The sequence below is a fragment of the Chrysemys picta genome, chromosome 1, assembly GCF_011386835.1.
Source record: "Chrysemys picta bellii isolate R12L10 chromosome 1, ASM1138683v2, whole genome shotgun sequence".
In the NCBI taxonomy this organism is placed as follows: Eukaryota; Metazoa; Chordata; order Testudines; family Emydidae; genus Chrysemys; species Chrysemys picta.
The window spans coordinates 247399884-247419765 of record NC_088791.1 but is presented as its reverse complement, the minus strand read 5'-3'; the positions used below and the strand labels follow the sequence as shown (position 1 = coordinate 247419765).

The window sequence follows — 19882 nt, the reverse complement described above, 5'->3', positions numbered from 1 at the left end:
TATGAACTAGTATCCATTCCTTTCCCGGGGGGGGGGGCGGGGGTTAGATTACACTCTACTAGAGCAATGGCAGCCTTCGTAGCACACCTTAGACATGTTCAAATTGCGAAGATCTGTCAAGCTGCAACTTGGAGCTCTGTACACTTACAAAACACTACTCCCTAGACTTAGCATCTCAATGGAATGTGCAATTTGGAAGAGTGTTACTTTGATCCCTAATCAGTTAGGACCCCAAATCATACCTTCCTTACAGGAGGTGCTGCTTATCAAACTACCTCATGAGTGGGAATATCCAGAGGATACTAAAAGAAGAAATGAAGATTAATTACCTGTAATGAGAATTCTTTGAGATGGACTCTGCATTGTCACACTCCCTGCCCACCTTCTCCTCTTTCTCAGAATCTCCCTGAGTCTGAAGAGGAAGTGGAGGGAACAGAGGTGGCGGAGGGCGTCAAGCCCCCTTTCATAGCCTCAGCCTTGGAATGTTCCAGAACGCAGAGGGGAGTGGTGGTGGGGTACATGATGCTCTCATTTGGCATTGCTCTGAGCAGGTTTTCCTGAGGTGTATCCACTGGCACATCCCCAGTAGCGTGAATATGCAGAGTCTCTCTGAAAGAACTCTGTTACGGATAAGTAACCTTCATATTCCTGTGGGAAATACAGCGTGTATCGTAGGGAACAATTCTATAGGGAGAATGATTAGGTCTAAGAGATCTCTTCCATCTTTAAGGCTTTTTCCAGTATAGAAAGATGCACTCTTTTTAACTAAATAGATGTAAAAATCAGTCTACTTAAACCAGTGCAAACCCATAATCCTAGCTGTATTTAAACCTGTTTAACCCTTTCTTAAATTGGTAATGTATTGATACAGCTGTATCGGGGTTTGCACAAATTGAACTAGCTCAACTGTTAAATCAGTTTCATTAAACAACTGCATTTTTCTAGTATATACAAGGCCTTGTGTACTAATCTAATGGGAATCTATTATTTCTCCAATGGCACTTACCTTTATACTGTAGTTTGCCAAGTTCCTCATACTGGCATAGTTTAAAACTCAAATCAGAATTTTGTAGAACTCCACTTGTTTGACTTTTTTTTTTTTTTTTTTTTTTTTTTACAGTAGAGGCGTACAGTAATGTCAGTAAGTGAACCTTACCTTTGGAAAGGTGAAGGATAAATAAATAGACGCATCATTTACCACAAATCTATTTTTCAAAGGTGGTTTATTTACAGTTTTAGGTAGTGATTTGAGGGGAGTCTGTGCTCTATGTAGAACAGAGAACACCAGTCCTTTTAACTAATGAAATAGCTGGGCGTTTGGGCATAAAGATCCTGCTCTCTAGAACTCCTAATTAAGGCATTGATTGTGCAAGTAGATCCGTGAGGGTGGATCTGTGTGGCATCCTGTTCAAGTGAACAGGATCCCTTGTGGGATCAGAATCTCTCTGCACAGATCTAATTGCAAGACTGGGGCCTGTGTTAACTCCTCAGAGAGCCCTCAGGCTGAGGCTCAAAATTGTTCCCAAGTCTCCTCTCCCAAGTAAGATGAAAAACGAACAAACTTTCAACAAAACAAAAATCTGTTTATTTCACTAGGGGGCAAAAACCTGCACGATAGCAGTAATGTTTGGCTAACCTCAGATGTACATGGGAGACCCTAGATTTCAGATTTGATTGTGTTGAAAGTAAATGCTTTGTATTTGTTTTCTCTACTTAGTGACAGTCCTAATGCTGTTCATGAAGTGGAAAAGTGGTTGCCGCGACTGCATTCAGTTGTCATAGGACCTGGTTTAGGTAGAGATGACGTACTACTTGAGAATGCTAAGGTAATGTATACTCTAGTATTTTGCTCTACATCTTTGTTACTGAATTTTATAAACCAAGTTTGCAGCTTTTGTGCGGCTAAATGAATATTTTTCAGTGGGGTTATTGTGTAATAGTCTTAATGGAGCCATTAAAATATAGTTTGAAAACAACATCTGTAATAGAATTACTGGCTATAAGTGAATCAAAACTGCTTTCAAATGAACTGTCTATAAATGATTTCTTTTTGTTATGACTGGTAGTAGTTAAGATCTGTTGGTCGCTAAGTGTGAGTAACTATAATTTAAAGAGAAAAGTTAAAACTAGCAGTTGCCTAACCTTTGTGGTGAGGGTCATAGATCTTAGGGCTTGTCTACGTGGCAAGTTGGTGCATGGCAAGCCACGGTGAGAATCTACAGCGCACTAGACCGCTGCACATTAACTCACTGTATGGACTCTGCTACCACACAGTAACAGTTACGAAGTACACTTGGATGTACTCCCCTTTCAAATGGGAGGCAAACTTGTACACTGTGGATTCATCCTTTGACTTGCTGCTAGCTTGCCATATAGACAAGCCCTAAGTTGTATTTTCACCATCAGAAACTCCGAGTGAGGCATGAAGCTCATGCATCCAGGTGGTTATTTTGATCACTTTCATTTTGATGGTAAATCTGTAAAAACAAAGGCCAACATTTTCTAATGCAGGTGTCTAAAGTTAAGCACCTAACTCCTTATTTAGGCTCCTAACTTTAGGCACCTGTGTTAGAAAATGTTGTCCCCAACCTCCTCTTCTCCCCCTCCCCCCCCCCTTTTTTTTTTTAAACAGATTCACCACCAAAATGGAAATGATCAAAAATAATCATTGAAATGCTTAAGCTTCAACTCGCTTTAGGCACCCAGGTTTGAAAACTTTTTGCCAAGAACAACATCAGTAAGCAAATGTGTACTCACACATTGGAGGAGTTGCTATTCAATATAATAAATATAAACTTCCTATTCTAGTTGAAGCAATATTCTTGCTTGTTTCATATCTTAGTGAAAAGTTTAAAAAAGAGTATTTGTTCCTGTCTGTGTAGAGAGATATTTAATCTATTACACAGTTATTGCTGTCATATGTCAACACACCAAAGTTACAGGTTTCAGAGTAGCAGCCGTGTTAGTCTGTATCCGCAAAAAGAACAGGAGTACTTGTGGCACCTTAGAGACTAACAAATTTATTAGAGCGTAAGCTTTCGCTGACTACAGCCCACTTCTTCGGATGCATACGCATACGCATCCGAAGAAGTGGGTTGTAGTCCACGAAAGCTTACGCTCTAATAAAATTGTTAGTCTCTAAGGTGCCACAAATACTCCTGTTCTTTTTACACCAAAGTTAATGTTTCAGTCTAATGCCAGAAGCTGCATGTACAATACAGAACATTTTGGTGAAGCGAAATGCTGGGCTAATCAGTGACGGTAACAAAAAGTTGGATTGCTAGGTTTTTCAGAGATCTTGACATCTAAACGTGGAATTTACAAAACAGTAGATTCAAGAAACACTTAAATCAGAAGGTTAAAGTATCTTGAATGTGATGGAGAAAGAGTGACTTTTTGGGATTTCTGCATTGAAACTGTGACTCCTCTTCTGTTTATTTTTAAAAATTATTTGATGATGTATAGATGCTATATTAGTGAAAAGACACCATGCCCTGTGCCCCCATAATCCCAGTGTGCTAACAAGTGTGTGTGGGGGGGGTTCTCTTTATTTATAGAGCTGGTCAAAAAATCCAATTTTATTTCTGTGAAAAACTTAGAACAAAACAATTTTTCATTAATAATGTTTACTTTTTTATGAGAAGTTTGTTTTTCAACAAAAACTAAAACAAAATGATGGTAATGTTCCATTTCCATTTGAAATTTTTATTTCAAATTTTTGAAAAGCAAAACAAAAAGTTTAGAATTTTCAATGAAAAGTCCAAAACTTGGTTGAAATTGAAGGTAAAAAAAAAATTCGGTCTAAATATTTTGACCAGCTGATTTGTATTGTAGAAGAGGCTTCTATAGCCTGGTCTTCACTGATAAGAAAGGTGTGTGTTTTACCTCAGGGTAACTAACATACATATGCTATCCCTGAGGTAATAACACAGTGATGATAAGGTGCTTTAGTTTCGCCATGTGGTCAGCTAGTCAACCCCAACTTCAGGCAAGGGTATAGGGTTGACCTTGGCAAGCTTACCTTGTGGTAAAACTAAAATGTCTTCACTGTGTTTTAACCATGGGGATAGCTCAGGCACATTAGTTACCCTGAGGTGAAATATGCACTTTTTTTAGCAGAGAAGACAAAGCCTATCAGGATACAGGCTCCATTCTGCTGGGGACTGTACAAAAGCACATCAACTCCAGGAGCCATGTTTTGTGTGTGTTTTTTCTGGGTCAGTACAGGGTAGAAAGGGTCTACTTCTCAATCCCCTTTTGTGTTGCTTATTTGGATTTGTTTAAATATTGTATTCACCTGGGGCTTCAGTATGTGAGTGTAGTCAGGGCAGGTGAATCCCAGTCACTTACTTAGCGAGGCCTGGTGTTTCCATCATCTCTGTGCTAGAGATAGGTGCAGTCTGTTTGCTTCAGTGGTAAATGTAACTTTCGTAACTTTTTTTCTCCCAAGGGGAAAAAGCAATTACAGCAATTGGCCATTTAAATTTGTATTGAAGGGTGGGTTTTTGTATATCCTTTTCTTTTACAATATTTTTGGCTAGTTTAGGCAAGCTGCCTTATGCATATAGGAATGGGATGTAGGTTTGTAATTGTCCCTTATATCTTTCTTTGACTGGCAGTGAAGATGGGAAAGAAGAGGGCTGTAAGATCTGCTCCTCTCTCGTGAGAGAGTGGAGGGCTTAGGGCTCTATCCATCTGTCTTAACTCTGATCTTGTCTGTAGTGTATGAACATCTCCATAGTACATCTCTACCCCGATATAACGCTGTTCTCGGGAGCCAAAAAAATCTTACTGCGTTATAGGTGAAACGGCGTTCTATTGAACTTGCTTTGATCCGCCAGAGCGCGCAGCCCCCTCCTCCCCCTGGGAGCACTGCTTTACTGCATTATATCCGAATTCGTGTTATATCGGGGTAGAGGTGTATCTGAGTGATCTAAGATACTAATAAATTCAGGCTTCTTATTTCTCATGTTAGGAATTATAAGGAAAGGAATAGATAAGACAGTAAATATCACAATGCCACTATATAAAACCATGGTACGCCCACACCTTGAATATTATCTGCTGTTCTGGTCCCCATCTCAAAAAAGATACATTAGAATTGGAAAAAAGTACAGAGAAGGGCAACAAAAATGATTAAGGATATGGAACAGCTTCCATATTAGGAGAAATTAAAAAGACTGGGAAATTACTGTTCATCTTGGAAAAGAGATGAGTAAAAGGAGGGGGATATGATAGAGGTCTATAAAATCAGAGTGTGGAAAAAGTGAATAAGGAAGTCAAGTATCAGAGGGGTAGCCGTGTTAGTCTGAATCTGTAAAAAGCAACAGAGGGTCCTGTGGCACCTTTGACCTTTCTGTTAGTCTCAAAGGTGCCACAGGACCCTCTGTTGCTGAATAAGGAAGTGTTATTTACCCCTTCACATAAAACAAGAACCTGGGGTCACCCAATGAAATTAAAAGACTGCACTTGCCAGAGCCCATGTCAGAGTTGGGATGAACTCTAGTAAACTTATTAACATGCCGTGTAAGTACTTTAGTTGTTGTTATGTTTTCTCTGTAATGCTTTGTTCCTTATAAAGTATGCTTGCTTACAAAGAGTTGTGTGGTAACTTGCATTTGTAGCAAATACTCTGCTACCCATCTCTGAAGAGAAAAGAAGCAGGTGTCCTAGGACAACCTGACTGGGAATGACACAGTAAAGGAAAGGCAACTGTTCAGCCTGGGAATATCTTGGTCAGAAGGGAGAGAGACCCAAAAGAGGCAACAGCTGGGGAGCTGGCAGCCAAGAGTTGTTGCCCTTGCTGAACTATTGAGGGGAATACAGCTGCAGTTGCCCTGTACTGTGAAAGCTCTTAATTGAGGATTCCAAGCAAGTGCACTGGCAAAGGATTCTTTTTGAATTCAGAGAGAAACTTAAAGGTAGTTCTTGCCTATATTTGTTTCCTGAGCAAAAGAAAACTGGGGAGTAATTTATATGCAGTTTCTCCCGTTTTTGTTAGTTTCAGTGACTAGGTGTTTCTGCTTTTTTAATTTTTCCCAAATCATCTTAAGATTTCTTTTTTCCTCTGCCAAAGGCCACTCTCCTTCCCCCCCTTTAAACTACAAGGGTGATGGTAAATTTTTAATGCATTCTGTACATGATAAAATTAAATCTCTTAACTAGCTTTCAGTTTGAATTGTATTAATACATTCATATACAGAAGGGCAAATATTTTCATAAAATGGATGCCTCTGTTACCTAGGATTTTCAGACCCCCCCAGCACAAGTAACTTAACTTTTTCACTCCAGGCGGTATCAGGAATAAATCAATGGGAACACAGCAATTTTGTCTGATAAAAGATTACTGCAAGTAAGCGTGCTCGATCTAAAACTTCAGTTTATTGGATTTAAGCACACACAGAGTTAAGCAATAGTTTTAGAACATCCCAGATACTTACCTAGCATTTGGAACGATAGTGAGTAATTAACAGCAGGTTTGCAGTGACTAGTTGCTCAACTGCTGGAGGGGAGAAAAGGTGTCAGGAAAAAGTCTTTCAGGATGGCTTCAGAGGACTGCTCCAAATTACACTCTATTATTTTGTTTTTTTATAACTAATTTTTACAAAACACATAACCCAGCAGGGGGTCACTATGAGCTATCATCTCTCCTAACTTCCAATAAACCTTTAATATCAGAGGGGCCCAGATTTAAGGTCTTCCAACCACCAAGGTTTTCAGTCTCATTTGTTTACTTTTCTTTCTCCTCCTCCCATTCTGATTAACAGAAACTGCCAGCTGGTTTTGACTTTGCCTCTAAAAGCCTGCTTTCCAATAACCCTTAACTTCGTGGTGTTCTCTTTTATTAATTAATAGTGGCTGAATGCACATAACATGGTTGCAGTTGGCTTGATAATATTCTGGGGTACACACCCCTCAAATCCAGGGTAACACCTAAGTTGCTGACACGTGTAGAGATTCAGGCTGGGGGTGGGGCTTGGGCTGAAGCTCAGGCTCCGAGACCCACCTTCCTTGTGCGGTCTCAGAGCCCAGGCTCCAGCCTGAGCATGAATGTTTACATTGCAATTTTTAGCCCTGCAGCCCAAGTCCCGTGAGCCTGAGTCAAATGACCAAGGCCAGCCGTGGTCTTTTATTGCAGCCTTGATGTATCCCTGCAGTCAAGCTGGGTTCATTCTTTCTGTCTTTTAAATCTTAACCACTATTAAAGGTTCTGCAAGCCAAATCAAGCCCTCAGCACACATGCCACTCCATAGCCTTCAGTGGGTTAGTGTTAGTGTTGTTGGAACATAGTAATTCTATTTTTGGTGCACAAGATAGAATAAAGTACTTGACTTATTCGCCATTTGTTTGCTCTACAAGTTTAATAGAAATAAAAAGGAGTACAATCTACTTTGTTATTAAAGGCAGCAGGTAAAATGAAAGGAGCAGATCTGTTGATCAAGAAGATGCCATCTTTACATAGGTTCTTCTCAGAGTAGGTGCTTCTGACCCAGGGGGTGTTATAGAAAATTACCTTGTTGTTAACAAAAAAACCCACCTTTTTTCTTCCTTTGTCTCCTGCTAAGACACTTCCCGGCATTCCTAGTGCAATAATGCCAGGGGCTTCAGGATTCAAGAAATGTGCTTCCTGTCAGGACTCTATACCTAGGTCCGATGGACACTCATGTTGTGTGAAGTGCCTCGGCGAGACACATGTCCCTGCAAAGTGTGTCCATTGCACGAGCCTCAAAACCAAGGCTCATCATTACAGGGACCTGCGGCTGAAAATGCTTGTCATGCAGAAATCCCTGCAGCCGCCTCTGGAGACGGGCAATGGCAAACCCTCTCCCTCACGCTCCCTGGCCAGGTCCGGACCAATTGGGAGCGCGGCTTCACCCTCTCAGGCGAAGAGGCAGGAAGCCCGACTGTCTCTGTGCAGAGACTTTCACAAGGGTAAAAGTTCTTCTACGAGATCCTGACCCTCAGAGCTGACCGCGCCGAAGGCAGGTGCCTCCAACCATCCCAGCACCTCAGCCATGGCTCCTAGGGAGCGCAGAGGCAGGGACCCGACCTCCTGTACCGGGAAGGTCTTCTCGGCACTGTTCCCCTCAGCACCGAAAATAGACCAGGTGCTGACAGCGCCCTCACCCTTTGATCAGCCACTCTCCCCACCTGAACTGGCTACCTTTACTGACAGCGAGCCTGATATGCAGCAGCAGCCGGAGTTCTCTCCTCCTGCACCGGAACCTTTTGCACCTGAGGTCATGGCTCACAACCACCAGCCTCAGTTTCCCTACTTGGCAAACCCCCCCACCCCCCCATGGGCAGCACCTAACTTTTCTTATACAATGCCTTGTCCTCAGTGGTACTCTTGGCCAGCTCCTACTGCCACTCGCCCTCATGCTTCTTCCACCAGACCACACGCTCCTTCTGTGCCTCTATCTCCAGCTCCGTCTACTTCTAGAGCACCTGACCCCCCGCCTCTGAAGAGATGGGCTATGGACCATACCCTGATTCATCGACTCCTAACTCTCCATCCGCTCCAGACGGAACCCTCATGCCTCCACCTCCACAGAATGTGGACGACTCTAAACAATTCCAGGAACTTTTCAAGAGGGTGGCACTCAGCCAAGACATCCCTTCAGAAGAGGTCCAGGAGACACAACACAGACTCCTCAAAATCCTCCAACCCTCTGCGCCCTCAAAGATCGCGCTTCCCATAAATGACGCACTCCTAGAACCAGCTGACACTCTCAAGCAGACCCCAGCCTCTATCTTACCAACTTGCAAAAAGGCTGAATGTAAATATTATGTTCCTGCTAAGGACATAGACTTCTTATTCTGTCATCCACAGCCAAATTCTCTTGTTGTGGATGCAGCGACACACAGGATGAAACAGCCGCACTACCGGCCCACCCCACAAGACAAGGACCTCAAACGCCTTGACATCTTGGGCCGCAAGGTTTATACCTCCTCCACTCTGCAATTCAGAGTTGCAAACTATTCCGCCCTACTTGCAAGCTACGACTTCGATAACTACAATAAACTCTTTGATTTTTACCACCCATATCCCAGAGGACAGGAGAGCAGACTTTACGTCAGTCCTCGTCGAGGGCCAATTGGTCTCCAGAATGGCCATACAGGCATCTCTAGACATGGCGGTCACAGCAGCCACACTACTGCAACTGCAGTGGTTATGCACAGATCTTCCTGGCTTTCTGCATCCGGTATTCCCAAAGACCTGCAGACCAAGGTGGAGGACCTCCCCTTTGATAAAGATAAACTCTTTTCCAAGAAAACAGACAAAGTCCTTCACACCATGAAAGACTCTAGAGTGACCCTGGGCATCTACCCACCCTCCCCAGGAGAAAAAGGTATCAACCTTATCAGAGGTCAAGCACACAACAGTATCACAGGCCTCAGCCCAGACCATACAATATGCCCAGGAATTGCCCTAGACCTCCTAGGCGCAGACAGAATCAAGCGCAAACAGCTACCTCCCACCCATTGGGAAATACACAACAATTTTGAAGTGTTGGTCGAGGGTCTGCACAACCACCCCTTGACTCCGTCTACTTGCCCATTTGGCCACCGCCTCCAGGTTTTCCACCGGGTCTGGCAGCAGATTACACAGGACCTTTGGGTCCTGGAAATAGTTCAGTCCAGTTACTCTATCCCTTTTATATCCTACCCTTTCCCGTCCCTCTTCAGGGACTCCTCTCATGAGCACCTAGTTTGCGAAGAAGTGGCTCATCTTCTACAGCTAGATGCAGTGGAACCTGTGCCGACACAACATCGAGGAAAAGGGTTCTACTCCCACTACTTTCTGACCCAGAAAAAGACTGGGGGGATGGAGGCCTGTACTAGACCTACGCTGACTGAACAAATTTGTAAGGGTACAGAAATTCAAGATGGTCACACTGGGCACAATAATACCTGTGCTGGAACAAAAGGACTGGTTCACAGCCCTCGACCTACAGGATGCTTATTTTCATATATCCTTCATCCAGCCCACAGACGCTTCCTATGATTCACAATCGGACACGACCATTTCCAATACAGGGTACTCCCTTTCGGACTCTCCACAGCTCCGAGAGTATTCTCCAAGACCCTAGCCATAGTCGTGGCCCACCTCCGCAGACACGGGATCATACTCGTACTTTTCCCCTACCTAGGCGATTGCCTCATCAAAGGCAACTCATACGACAAGACGCTACAAGCTACCCATTTCACCATCTCACTTTTCCACAGTTTAGGCCTGCAAATAAACGTCCAAAAATCCACTCTGACACCTACACAGCAGATCGAATTCATTGGAGCTCATCTGGACTCAAGTCGAACCAGAGCCTCACTCCCACACAACAGATTCCTTGCTATCATACATTTCATATGCACGCTCTCTGTTCGTCCCAGGATACAGGCAAAAATTTGCCTACAGCTCTTTGGCCACATGGCAGCTGCCACCTTCATGGTCAGGTATGCCAGGCTGCACATGAGATGTCTTCAGGGCTGGCTCAACTCCCAACTACAAACCCAGCAGACACAGCCTCTGCATGCTGTTAACTCCTCCAGCGAACGTACTAGTTTCCCTACAATGGTGGACAAGACCAGAGAACCTTTGCATGGGCATTCCCTTCCAACAATCCCCCACGCTCATGCTCACCACGGACGCTTCCCTGATCGGTTGGGGAGTGCATCTGGGGGGGACGCATGGCACAAGGCCACTGGTCCGCGCCAGAGACGCGTCTACACATAAATCTTCCAGAGCTCAGAGCAGTGAGACAAGCCTGCCTTCACTTTCTTCCCTCATAAAGAACAAATCTATCCAGGTCCCAACGGACAATATAGCATGTATGTTTTACATCAACAGACGAGGGAGCATGATCGCACTCCCTATGTATGGAGGCCATCCAGGTGTGGAATTGGTGCATACAACACCACATACAAATTATGGCTTCATACCTACCAGGCTATCACAACACTACAGCCGACGTACTCAGCAGACACTTCTCCATAGAACACGAATGGGAATTGCACCCCGCGGTACTACAATAGCTCTTCTCCGACTGGGGCACCCTGTCAATAGACCTCTTTGCCACAACCCAGAATTGCAAATGCTACCTATTTTGCTCCAAAGCGGGATTTGGGACTGCATCCCTAGAAGACGCATTCCTCATCCCGTGGAACTACTCTCTGATGTATGCCTTTCCACTGATCCCTCTGATACACAGAGTCCTGCGCAAGATCAGAGATGACAAGGCCCTGGTCATACTTATTACCCCAGTTTGTCCAAGACAGACATGGTATCCTTAGACTACCTTTTGAAACTAAAACAGGATGGACTCTCGCTCAGCTCCATCAGAGTACACCTCGCAGCCCTCACCACCTTCCATGATTCGCTAGATGGCTATTCGCTCTTTGCCCACCCCACAATAAAACGCTCTCTCACGGACCTACAAAATCTCTACTCTGAGATTTATCCATCAGCAGCTGCCTGAAATCTCAACCTTGTTCTTTGCGATCTTATGAAACCTCCATTCGAGCGCTTAGCTACCTCATCTCTTCTTCACGTGTCCATGAAGGTAGCTTTCTTGGTTGCTATAACATCAGCAAGGAGAGTAGGGGAAATAAGCGCCCTGATGGCCTACCCTCCCTACACAACCTTTTCTAAAGACAAAATTACCCTGTGACCACACCCTAAATTTCTCCCTAAGGTGGTGTCCACCTTCACCAACCAATATACTTACCTACATTCTATCCCAAACCTCATGAGACTCCGCACGAGGCGACTCTGCATATCCTTGATGTCAGATGAGCAATTGCCTTCTATTTAGACAGGACTAAATCATTTTGTAAGTCCTCGCGACTACTTGTCTCCACTACTGAGAGATCGAAGGGTGTGGCTATCTCTAAGCAACGCCTTTCCAAGTGGATCTCTGACTGCATCACATCCTGTTACCACATTCAGAACGCTCAACTGCCCGAAGGCATCAGAACTCATTCTGCTCGAGCTATGTCAACATCCGTTTTCTTCCTCCATAATGTACCCATTCCTGATATCTGTAAGGCGGCCACGTGGTCATCTGAACACACATTTACCAAACACTATCCTGTCACGCAGGATACCACGGCAGATGCCATAGTAGGCCATACAGTACTGTCTACAGTACTCACTACCGTAACTCCAAAGTCCCACCAGCCATAGTGGGTACTGCTCCACATTCACCTGGAGTGGAGCACCCACAGGGACAGCACTCGAGGAAGAAAAGAAAGTTACTCACCTTGCAGTAGCTGAGGTTCATCGAAATGTGTCCCCCTGTGCATGGTCCACTCCCCGCCCTCCTCTCTACTTTGGAGTATTACTCTGACTTCTCCACGGTAGAGAAGGAACTGAGGGGGGTGCAGGACGCATGTGCTCAGGCAAACTCTAACGAGACCGCGAGACAGCAGCTGAGCACGTGCATCCTGACCAGGCACTGCTACCGAAGATCTCCGATCAACGACGCCGGGATGCACCATCACCTGGAGTGGAGCACCACAGGGACACACATCTCGAAGAACTTCAGCTACTGCAAGGTGAGTAACTTTCTCTTCTGTTGGGTACCTTTTGCATCCGTCTTCTCTGCAGAATATTTTGGGGAGGTGTCTACCCTATATCTAATTTTTCAGGTAATAGGAATGAGGTACTGTCAAAATATTGAGGTGTCAAAAGATGAGATTCTGGAACAAATGATGATTAGGTTAGCAGTAGCAAGTCACCATGTTTGAATGGTGATCATCCCGGGGAAACTGAAGAAGCTTAAGAATGAAGTTGCTGAGATACTAGCAAAAATACACAATCTATGTAAAACTGGCTACAATACCAGATTGCAGTAAATGATGTTGCTATATTCTAAAAATGTTAGGGTTGGTCCTGGGAATTAAACAAAACATTTATTTTATTTCCAAGTGAACTGATTAAAGCAACCAAATATAATTATAAATGCACATGATAGAAGGACAAAACCAGCATGACTTCTGTAAAGGAAAACCATGCTGTGCAAATCTAGAATGTTGTGTGTCTCAGCAAAATAATAGATAATGGAAAGCATGTTGGTATGTTTCATTTGTACTTTCATAAGGCCTTTGAAAGAAAGCAAAAAGTAGGAATACATAGTCAGTTTTCAATATCCAAAAGATTAATTCATAGATTATAGAGCCAGAAGAGATCACCGTGACCGTCTGTTCTGGAAGACAGACAATAGAACTATTCTGAATTAATTCCTGCTTGAACTTGAGCATATATTTTAGAAAATTGGGGGGAGGGGTGTCCCAAGGCTCCATACTAGAGCCACTGTTAAATATAGCCACTAATGATCTACAAGAGTTGGTGAATAGTGTGGCGGTAAAAATTTGTAAATGGTACAGAATTATTTAGATTGAAGAACTTTGTTGGGTCCTAAAAAAAGGTAAATGAACAGTGAGAGAGCATATTGAAATTAATCCTTAACAAATTTAAAAGTTAAACATGTTGGAAGGACTAATTTGAACTTCTTATAGGCGTAATTGGGTTCTAAATTGACTGTAAGCATTCAAGAAAAGCCACTGGGTGTTACTGTGGACTGCTCCCTCAAAACATCTGTTTGATACGCAGCAGCAGTCAAACAAAAAAACCAAGTGTTAGGCTATGCAAAGAATGGGCACTGTGTTCAGTTCTAGTCACCTCAGCAATAGCAGAAGTAGATGGAGTCCAAAGACCATCAGAGAAAATGGTTAGAAGAATGGAAAGGTTAGAACTGTTTAATGTGGTGAAGAAATGAGCTTGTAAGCACATAATAGATCTATATGAAATAACAAATAGTATAGACAAATATACCCCTGTGGGTTCGGGGACAGAATAAGCCCCACTGCTCCTCCTGCATGTCATAAGAGGCAACTAAAAGGGGGCTGCCTGGAGAGGGATAGGCTCCACCAGGTTAGAAATTTGTCTAAGACGCACCAAATGATGAGCAAGTTAGCCATGTCCATACTGGATTGGTTGCAGCCTGGGTTAATAATGACCATGCCAACCGTCTCCCACCAGGGTGGAAGCGACAAGTATACTACTGGTGTAACACCAATAAAGAGGAGCCGTGGAAGAGATAACATTACCATAGCCACATGGAATGTAAGGACATTGAGACAAATAGGGAGGTTGAAAACTTACGTACGAAATGGAACAATACACTTGGCACCTCCTAGGAATCTCTGAGATCAGATGGAAGAACTTTGGAGAGGCACTAACGAAAGAAGTACTCTCTCTTACAGTGGAGAGGACAAACATGTCAATGGCGTAGAATTTCTTGTGCATAAGGATATCAAGAATTCAGTATTAAGATGCTACCCAATATCCAGCAGGCTTATTTCCATCTGTCTAAAGGCAGTACCATTCAATATCAGAGTGGTACAAGGCAACACCCCTACAACAGACTAAAACGGATGAGCAAATTGAAGATTTTTATGATCTGCTCCAAGATGTAATTGATAAGGTACACAAGAAAGATACCTTGATTGTACAGGGAGATTGGAATGCTAAAGTGGGTACTGATGCGCAGCAGATAAGGCCACAATAATCTTGCCATTCTGTAATGCGGTAACCAATGAAAGAGGACTGAGACTTTTGGGGTTTCCCAGCTATAACAATCTGGTTCTTGTAAACATATTGAGTACATAAAGCATCCAGGCGATCAATGTGGCATGCACTTGATGGTTTACATCACAGTCAGATCAACTACATCATGTGCAAAACCGATTTTGTTCTTGGATCAACAGAGCTAAAACAAGGTGCTGACGTTGGAAGTGATCACGACCTTATGATGCTAAACTTTTGGCTGCAGCTAAGGAAAATTGTTAGGCCAAAGTTTATCAGAATCAAGTTTGACTTCAAAAGACTTAGACTGAAGCATTGCAGGGTCATTCCAAGCAATGATCGGTGGAAAATTTGCTCCATTGTTTGTTTCTACGTCTTCTTCTAGAGCAATGACCAACAATTTCAGCACTGTAATGAATGAGGCAGCAATGGACATTCTTGGGGAAACACCATAAGAAGATAAAACCTTGGGTCACAAATGAAATACTACAAATGTGTGACATTAAAAGAGAACTCGAGAGACAAGAACAGCACTGAGGGAGCTGATAAATACAGAGCGATTGGCAAAAAGATCAAGAAGGCAATGAAGGTGGCCAAGGAGATATGGATAGAAAAACAATGCTCTAAAAATGAAGAGCATATCAATAATAAAAATAGCAAATGAGTCTTCCCAATTGTAAAAGATCTGACGAAGGAAAGATGGACCAATGCTAATGCAATTCAAGACAAAGAAGGGAACAGTCTTACAGAAGAAAAGGACATAGACTCCTAGACTTTAAGGTTAGAAGGGACCATTATGATCTTCTAGTCTGACCTCCTGCACAATGCAGGCCACAGAATCTCACCCACCCACCCACTCCTGTAACAAACCCCTGAGCTATTGAAGTCCTCAACTTATGGTTTAAAGACTTCAAGGTGCAGAGAATCCTCCAGCAAGGGACCGGTGCCCCATGCTGCAGAGGAAGGCGAAAACCCCCCAGGGCCTCTGCCAATCTGCCCTGGAGGAAAATTCCTTCCCAACCCCAAATATGGCGCTGTCATCAATAGGTGGATACATTACTGCTTTGATCTATACAATCGCTATACAAATGGAGATCCTAGTGTTCTAGACAGCCCAGATTCAACAGCAGAGGATGACTTTCCAATACTGCGGGAAGAAGTGGAGACAGCTGTGAAATCACCCAAGAACGGAAAGGCTACAGGTATTGACAACATCCCAGCCGAACTGATGAAATTCGGAGGAGAAATAGTAATAGATGTACTCACCAAGATCTGCAACAAGATCTGGTAGACCAGTGAGTGGCCCTCCACGTGGACACAGTCACTAACCTCCATCTACCAAAGAAAGGCAATCGAACTATAAGCTTAATTAGCCATCCCAGCAAAGTGATGTTGAAAGTTGTATTGAACAGATTGAAGCCACAAGTGGAGAACATCATCGCTAAAGAACAGGCTGGTTTTCATGCTGGAAGAAGTACCACAGAACAGATTTTCAGTCTCCGTGTTCTATGTGAGAAGTACTTACAACACCACCAGGACATCTACCACATCTTTGTTCACTTCAAGAAGGCGTTTAACAGAGTATGGCATGAAGCTCTCTGGGCAAGCATGAAGAAGTACAATGTTGGTCATAAGCTTATTCTTACCGTTAAACAACTGTATGCCAAGGCCAGCAGTGCAGTTCTCGTCAATGGCACAATAGGAGAGTGGTTTCATACCAAGGCTGCCACGCTGTTCAACATGTACTTGGAGCGCATAATGACTCATGCCCTGGAAGATTACACATGCACAATCAGCACTGGGGGGATGAACAATCTCAAATCTTTGGTTTGTTGATGACATTGATGGCCTGGCAGGTAGTGAAGATGAACTTGCCAACCTTGTGAAATGATTGGATGAAACCTCCACAAAATACGGTATAGAAATCAGTGCAGAGAAAACCAAGCTGATGACAGGATCAGCTCATATATCACTGTCAGTGGACAAGAGCTGGAGACAGTGAAACAGTTCAAGTATTTAGGGGCAAGGATCAAAGGCAGAAATTCTGGCAAGAACTGCACAAACAGCAACAACAGTGGCAAAGCTAAAGCCAATCCGGAGGAACAAGAAGATCTCTCTGGAATCCAAACTGCTGCACGCACCAGTCATCTCCATTTTTATGTATGTGTGAGAGACATGGACCCTTAGAGCAGAACTTGAATGGAAAATACAGGTGGTAGAGATGAGATACTTTCGTGAAACCCCAGGCATCTCCTACTTCGACCACGTCACTAATGAAGAGGTCCACAACATCATCACTCAATGCTCTGCTCATATGAAGACCTCCTGATGACCATGAAGAAGCGCAAGCGGAAGTGTTACGGCCATGTAACAAGATCTGGCCTATCCAAGTTCATCCTCCAAGGGACAGTACAGGGAGAGAGAAGAAGAGGTAGACAGAAGAAGAGATGGATTGACAACATAAAAGAGTGGACAGGAATGGACTTCACGGAGATTCAAGCACTGACACACAATCGTCAGGGGGGAGACCATTGGTTGATTGGTCGTTGGGGCACCATCATTGATAAGCAAAGCGGTTATGGGAGTGATGATGACAAGACAGATTGGACACTTATTTGCTCTCCGTTATAACGCAAGAACAGAGTACGTTTGGTGAATTTAAAACTGATTAAAAATATTTTTTTACACAATACAGTAAAGCTTTGCCATCTGGCATGTTAGGGGAATGGTAGTTGCCAGTTAGTCAAAAATTCCAGTTAACTAAGAGTTATGCTTACCAATGGAATACCAATTTTCAAAGAATTAGAATGCAGTAAGTGAATGAAGTATAAAGTAGTATACAGTTACTCACCAATCCAGTAGTAGTACTGCACTGCAGTGTGGTTGGTTTCTTAAAGCACTTGGGTGTATACAGGTGAGATTTTCTATACAGTAGGTTATCTTATGACACTACATATCACTATGGGCAGCGCATAGCGTACACCCAGATCACTAAAAATACACTTAACACTAAAACTATACTGAACATAATTTAATAGTTGATTCAGAAGGCACTTCAGGATCTTGCAATGCCTCAGGGTCATCATTACCAACATCAGTTATCGCTGTTGATGTAGAAGGTGTAGGAGATTGGGCTGAATCTGTAAATGACTCTATGACACACCCTGGAAGCTGCTTTTTTTGAATAAATCCCTGATACCAGCTTGCTTGCTTGACTTCTGCCTCTTTTGCATAAAAGTTGAGTGCAGAATGTGCAATTGCATAACCTCCAGAGCAATAGACTAGTCCCGGTTACTAGATTGAAGATTTGTATTGGGAGATATTAGAAATGCCGATTAATAGAGCTTTCCGGTTGATAAAGTGCCCGATAACACAGATTTTACTGTATATAGTTAGTCTGTGGAGCTCATGGCCATGTGATATCACCTAAACTCAAGCTTAGGGTTAAAAAAATGATTAGACATTTAGATGGATAACATCCACTGTTATGTTATATAGAGGGGAAAAGATCTAAACCCTAAAGCGTCAGTACACAAGCCAATGACAAACATTGTAAAAGTTTTTATTAATCACTGCTGCCTTTCAGTTATGAGGGGACAGAGAGACAGACAGTTTATTTCTGGACTGGTATGTACTTGTTGCAAGAAACTTTGCAAATAAAAGTCCACCATTCCTGTTTGTTTTTAAATTCATTCTGCTAGTGTAAAATCTCCATTTTATAAGTGAAACTGCACATCTCATGTCTGTCTTGTCACACAACATATGCTATTAACACAGTCGTATTACAATGTGGTTATAGTCAGAAAAGTGACTAAACTTAGCACAGTCTTGCTCAGTAGATACATTTCCTGAATGTATTTAGTTGTCATCATCTTCCTTTTCTTTCCTGCATTTTACTTATTAGCTTTGTGGAGCTGATACAGCTATGAGAGTGTGAGTTGGATTATTTTCTCATTCACACATCAACATAAATAATATCCTAGCTTCACTTGCAGGATTCCATTGCTGCTCGTTAAATGTGAACCAGAAACAGCACAACTTATCTTTAAGACCTCCTACTAATTTTGCATTGCTAGCAGTTAGAAGATATCTGTCTGTAAAATGCACAAATTTGATATGGAAGTGTCTTCTATCAAACTCTAACCATGTTTTTAATTCTTTCTTTGAAATGGTGATCTATATGACCAGACTCCTTAGGCAGCATTTTTTAGACTGAAATAAACTGCTGAATTTCCTTTAGATCTTTTGGGAGTTAACATAACAAGCGTCTTACAATCATTTGCATTTCTTGCAGGGTATTATAGAAAAAGCCAAGGTCAAAGGAATTCCGATTGTCATTGATGCTGTAAGTATTTTTTTTTTCATACCATTTATTTGTCTGACATTTAAAAAGCTATGAAATAAATTTTTTTAATTGTCTTGTGCAGGATGGATTGTGGCTCATTTCCCAACAGCCCTCTCTTATTCAAGGTTACCAGCGAGCGATTCTTACTCCAAACTATATGGAGTTTAGCAGACTTTATGAAGCTATGGTGAGCTGCTGATTAATTTTTTGGTGATACATAAGTATGTATTTGTTACAATATCAACATATATTTTTTGAAAAATGAATCAAACACTTTCATATTGTTCCTTATCTATGTAAAAAGCATCCTGGGGATAAGTAAATCTGCATGTGATAGTTGTCATGACCACACTGGATCATTGCTTGGCACATCTTTAAAGCAAGCAAAAAAGAGAGATGCTTTTGAAACCATTTTCTTTTTTGGATGAATGGGAAGAATATAAAAAGTATAGAAAGACTGAAGAATAATTCTTTTTTTCATAGACTTAAATTGTTTGGTTTTGCATTAATGTTCAAATGAGTAATTCTGTATGGAATTCTTGTATTATAGCTTAGAGATCCTGTGGATAGCAATGATCACCATGGATGTGTGTTACGGCTCAGTCAAGCCATGGGGAATTTGACAATTGTTCAGAAAGGAGACAGAGATCTTATTTCAGATGGAGAAAAAGGTAAATGAAGTCTTCAGCTGTATGATTATTTTGGTTTTTAGTGGTTTTTTTGTTTGTTTTTAAATTGTGGTCCATCTGTAGCTGATTTATTTGATTCAAGGATTGATTTATACATTTTTGCACAGCACTTCAGATGTCTTTTGAAGCTTAATGCTTAAAAAAGTGGGTGTGATTTTTAGTGGCTTTGATGTGCAAGTCCTTTAACTTCCCTGTTCCCCTCTTTAAAATAGGCATAATACCTATCTACATCACATGGGTGTTGAGAAGCTTAATTTTTTT

The 19882-nt window shown here is 42.4% G+C and overlaps 1 protein-coding gene across 22 annotated transcripts in view; it reads left to right on the top strand.

Annotated features, from left to right (window-relative positions):
* NAXD (NAD(P)HX dehydratase) overlaps positions 1 to 19882 on the top strand; it is an 88854-nt gene that overhangs the window by 39890 nt on the left and 29082 nt on the right. For all 22 annotated transcript variants that reach the window (XR_010600482.1, XM_065592106.1, XM_065592095.1 and 19 more), the window contains 4 exons: positions 1718 to 1826; positions 18882 to 18932; positions 19015 to 19119; positions 19483 to 19603. Coding sequence is in view for 21 of the 22 variants with exons in the window: in XM_065592106.1 (XP_065448178.1) it covers positions 1718 to 1826; positions 18882 to 18932; positions 19015 to 19119; positions 19483 to 19603 (386 nt within the window). In the remaining variant the exon portion in view is untranslated. The remainder of the gene's footprint in view (positions 1 to 1717; positions 1827 to 18881; positions 18933 to 19014; positions 19120 to 19482; positions 19604 to 19882) is intronic.